General features: G+C 40.7%; 1 protein-coding gene across 1 annotated transcript; it reads left to right on the top strand.

Moving 5' to 3' along the window:
• The first annotated feature begins 206 nt into the window (after positions 1-206).
• LOC117489289 lies at positions 207-3,232 on the top strand. The gene is made up of 11 exons (XM_034138496.1): positions 207-237; positions 343-370; positions 589-831; positions 984-1,083; positions 1,520-1,626; positions 1,712-1,984; positions 2,138-2,231; positions 2,369-2,436; positions 2,562-2,783; positions 2,899-2,967; positions 3,074-3,232. The coding sequence occupies exons 4-11, from the start codon at positions 984-986 to the stop codon at positions 3,230-3,232; spliced, it is 1,092 nt and encodes a 363-aa protein (XP_033994387.1). The 5' UTR covers positions 207-237; positions 343-370; positions 589-831.
• Positions 3,233-4,489: the final 1,257 nt, after the last annotated feature.

Here is a 4,489-nt window from a genome sequence, read left to right as displayed (position 1 = left end):
TTGTTAGCTAAATGTACTCCAAATATCAAAAGTAAAAGTAGTCTTTATGCAGAATTCATATTTTCACAGAATGATATTATGGTAATTGTATTATCCTGTTTTTATAAATGCAAGAGCATTTAAGCATTTACAACGTGGACCAAATGTTTAATCACCATGTGTGCAAGCATTGTGTTTGCAAGGTTTAATTTTAATTTTATTTTCACAGAGTGACGACTATTGAGCAGTTCATTACTGGTGAGTGTTGGTCAAAGACAGTGTTTGTAGTAACATATACCATGACAATATGTGGAACTTTCCAGTCTTTTCTTTGCAGGGTTTAATGCTGTGTTTTCCCCACAGATTGACAGCTTTGAGCAGTTCTCTACCGGTGAGTTGTGGTCCAAGACACTGTCAGTAGCATAAAGTATAATGAAAACAGATAGGCCCTTTATTAGTGTAAATCTAAGTGATTAGCAGCTTCTAATACAATTGATAATTTTTTTGTTTATAACTATTGTATGCTAAGCTATGCGATTGTATTGTACATTGTGTTAAGTAATTATATTTCCATGTCTGTGATGCTGATTAGTTTCTTCTCTGTTCTAGTTAAACAACCTACCGGCTTGACCAGCTACCCATCTACCTACTCATCTACCTTCTTCACTAGCTACCTATCTACCTTCACCACCTTCTCATCTACCTTCTTCACTAGCTACCCATCTACCTTCACCACCTTCTCATCTACCTTCTTCACTAGCTACCCATCTAGCTTCTTCACCAGCTACCCATTTAACTTCACCGGCTACTCATCTACCTTCAACACCCAGCTTTATCTCGTGAGCAGTTACAGTAAGTACATTTTTGTTGAACAGGATGCATCAACTATTAATGGACTTGTACGCTTTTGTTGCAGTTGAAATAAGTAATTGCGTAATTATTTGTACTATTTAAGGGGTCTGCTAATGTCTTTATTAATTCTAACAATGCCTACATACTTTCAGATGCCACGTGGTAAATCGTCCCGCCGTTCCCAGGCTGCAAAGCTACGCGTGGCTGGGACACGTGTGGGACATCAGCAGCCTGGCAATGCCAGTTTCGCACGTAAGTAGTCGAGGATTTTGTCATTCAATTTTGTATATGTTTAGGGTGTCCATTTTGGTTGTATCATTGTAAAATGTTTTTGCATGTGCATTTTTTACAGGCAGGCTCGTGCACAGATACACCCCTCTGTGGGCAAGCGAGCTAGTTATGATGAGGAGAATTGACTGAAATACACTTGATTTCTTTGCATTCATTTTTAGATAACTATCATGAAGCAGTGTTTGAAACATGGATTTGTTTGAAATATATACATTTTAAAATTCAATCACCGGTAGGACCCTTTATGCATTTGAGCCCTTTCCCTTCTAAAATCCTCTGCACGTGCCCGTTTACAGGTGTTATTGTAGGAAGGTGTGTTATTATTGCTTACATAATTTAAGAATTGTAAAGGTTCATTAAGTTTAATGTCGGTGTCATTTTCTCTGTTTTTAAATAGCCGCTGGCGGTACGGGTAACCGCCATAGAGTGCAGAAATGGCCAATTTCGTCCCTGACAGGACGACAACACAAGATGGTCATACCAGCGGAGTCTCCAGACAAGGAAGTATGAATTGTTTTCAGATTTTGTTAACAAAGTCTGGGTAATCATTAGTGATTTTCATTTGAAATAATGTCTTCTGTTGTTACAGTTTGTCCTCCTTGTTGGAGCTTCACATCTCCGTTCCATCGTCGATGGAATTGTGAAGATGCCAGAGGGAAGGTTTTCCTTTGGTGCCATGTCCACACCGGGGGCATGCGCAACCCAGCTGCGAACCGAGGCAGCCAATGCTGTGCTGCCTAGGACACCAGATGCAGTCTGTGTGATGGCTCCGAGCAACAACCTAACATCCAGTAGGACCATCACCGAAGCAGGAGAGGACTTTGCGGAGCTCCTCGCCACTGCCCGCAGTCGCTGGCCCAACGTAAGCTTATTTTTTATTGTATTTATTATAGTTCTTATAATATTACATTTTGTATTCTTATTGATGTGGTTGTATGTTTATGAATTTCTGAAAAATTGACATTTTTTTATCAACAAATTGTGAAAAATAGCGTACCTTTGTAACTTTGATTAGGTTTTTGCCATGGACTTCCCCCCGCGCCTTACCGTTGACCCTGACTACCAAGACATGATGCGTCAGGAATTTCGTCGTGTTGCGGCACGTATGGGTATGTTTAACAAATATTTAGGTTCAAGTACTACCGTAAATCATTTTCCTATTTTTCATTATTCTTTGTTTTAAAAGAGCAAAATATAATATCTGTGTGGATATGTTAGTAATCTTGATCTTGTTGGTTTTTTTTAGGCGTGAAGTACACACCGCTTGCTGAGTACTTCCCTTTCAAAGAACTTGACCTGTGGAGCAGAGATGGCGTGAGTGACATGGCAAATGGAAACGTTTTCTCTGTATACTTGTTTGTAGCTGAAATTCCAAGTTCCGTTCTTGAAAAAACATATTGAAGGTTATGTGCTATTTGTAAATGTATTTGTTTTTGCAGGTGCACTTGAGTGACAGTGCGGGAATGCCAATCCTGGTCGGTTCTATCTGGAACGCAACATACATGCAACTTGTTCCAGCCGAGCCGAAGCCATCTCCTGTTGTCCACAGAAGATCACCGCCTGCGAGGAGAGTCACTCCAAGGGTGATTGTCAAAGGAGAGGTTGCCAAATCACCGCAACTGGATCCTTCCAAGTGGACCGTTTTCGGCCAGGGCAGGAAGGTAATTGTGTGGCAGACATCTTTCAATAAGAGTGATATTCCCTGAGCAGTTTGCCTTGATAATGATGGAAGAGTACCCATTTGATTAACACAAGCTATGCTATTTATCTTTACAGAGGAGCCAACACGATGAACCTGAGCAGTCCATTGATGCACTTAAAGAAGCAGGGACTGTTCAGCAGGAGGTAGGTCAACTTTGTAGTATGCTTTGAAATCATTGGGGTATGTTTATTGCAGTTTATATGTGCATTTCTTTTTCTAAAACAGTGTTTCTTCATTTTTATTTCACAGGAAGTGGAGGAGAGTTATCTTCCACTGACACCTGTGTGGTTTAGCAGTGCAATGTTGGTTGAGATGGACAAGATTAGTCCATCCCATCTTCCTGGCCCTGATGAGTGCACATCACCGGTTCCAACACCACAAAAGGTAATTTGTTTGTATGTTGGTTGATGCCCTATTATAAAATGTATCCTTCCTGACAAACTTTAAATGTATTACAGTGAGGACAACTTATACTGTCCATAAGGAGTTATTAGTGGAGGATTAATCATTTTGTTTTCCTTACGTTAGAAAGCAAAGTTGGAGCTGAAGCAGAGGGCTCCTGCCTCCAAGAAAACCCTGGCAAAGCGACAGGTTGTTCTTGTTTTCTTCTTTTTTAAAGGCAATATAGGACTTGTTTAAAACTAAGAAGTTACACGAATATCGGTGGTGTTATTTATTCTCAAGTTTACTAAATTGTTTTGTTTTTTTAGGGGGAGGCAGCTCCCATTGTTGTGGAGGTGATTTTACGGCCACCTACCAGTAGAGGGACAGTTGCTGTGGAGCAGCAGGTCTGTGCTCTTTGTGTGAACGATGTGCTTTCAGAGTGACATTTGAATGAATCATGCTAATTTATTGACATAGTTACTTTTGCTCATTGTTAAAATAAAATAGTTTCAGTTGTTAGCCTGCATGCAGTCAACGTTGTTTCAAGTGTACACAATCAATGACAAGAAACCTCTCTTTTGAGTTCCATTCAGTATGTGTGTGGGTAAGTAGAAAAACAAAAGTTAATATATAACAATAATCATTTTGTATTAGTAATTGTATATCTTTCTATTATTTAGTTAAACGTTTGTGAAACAATTTAAGACACATAGTGTTTTTAGCAGTTTTTTTATATATGAATTTTCTTCTAGGAGGAGCCATTGCCGGGGGTGGAGCCATTTCCAGGAGTGGAGCCATTTCCAGGAGTGGAGCCATTTCCAGGAGTGGAGCCATTGCCCCGCGCAGAGCCATCACTGAGCGTGGAGCCATCATCCAGCAAGGAGCCATCATCCAGCAAGGAGCCATCATCCAGCAAGGAGCCATCACCCAGCGTGATAGTGGATGTTGATGAGGACAACGGATGCAGAACAGGTAAGGGCTATGCTTGCATGTGTTCAGAAAAAGTGCAGCTGGCTGTTGTCGCAGGGACTGTTGTGAGGTATGCATCCGTTTCTGACGATAAAATATCTGTTGCATGTTCTATAGCGGCTGCGATCAAACATTTGATTGCGCCTGTGTGTTCGTGGAGCAGTACAGATATCGATGCCATACGTGTTGCAGGGTCAAAGCTTAACTCGTTTGTATTAGGGGAAGCCCATAAAATGAATGTAAAGCCAAAGAACTTGTGCAGGTTGGTTGAGCAGACCAGTGTGTTTGGACGTAAGTGGAACGTCAATATGG

The sequence above is a fragment of the Trematomus bernacchii genome, unplaced genomic scaffold (assembly GCF_902827165.1).
Source record: "Trematomus bernacchii unplaced genomic scaffold, fTreBer1.1, whole genome shotgun sequence".
Taxonomy (NCBI): Eukaryota; Metazoa; Chordata; class Actinopteri; order Perciformes; family Nototheniidae; genus Trematomus; species Trematomus bernacchii.
This window is presented reverse-complemented; position numbering and strand designations above follow the sequence as displayed.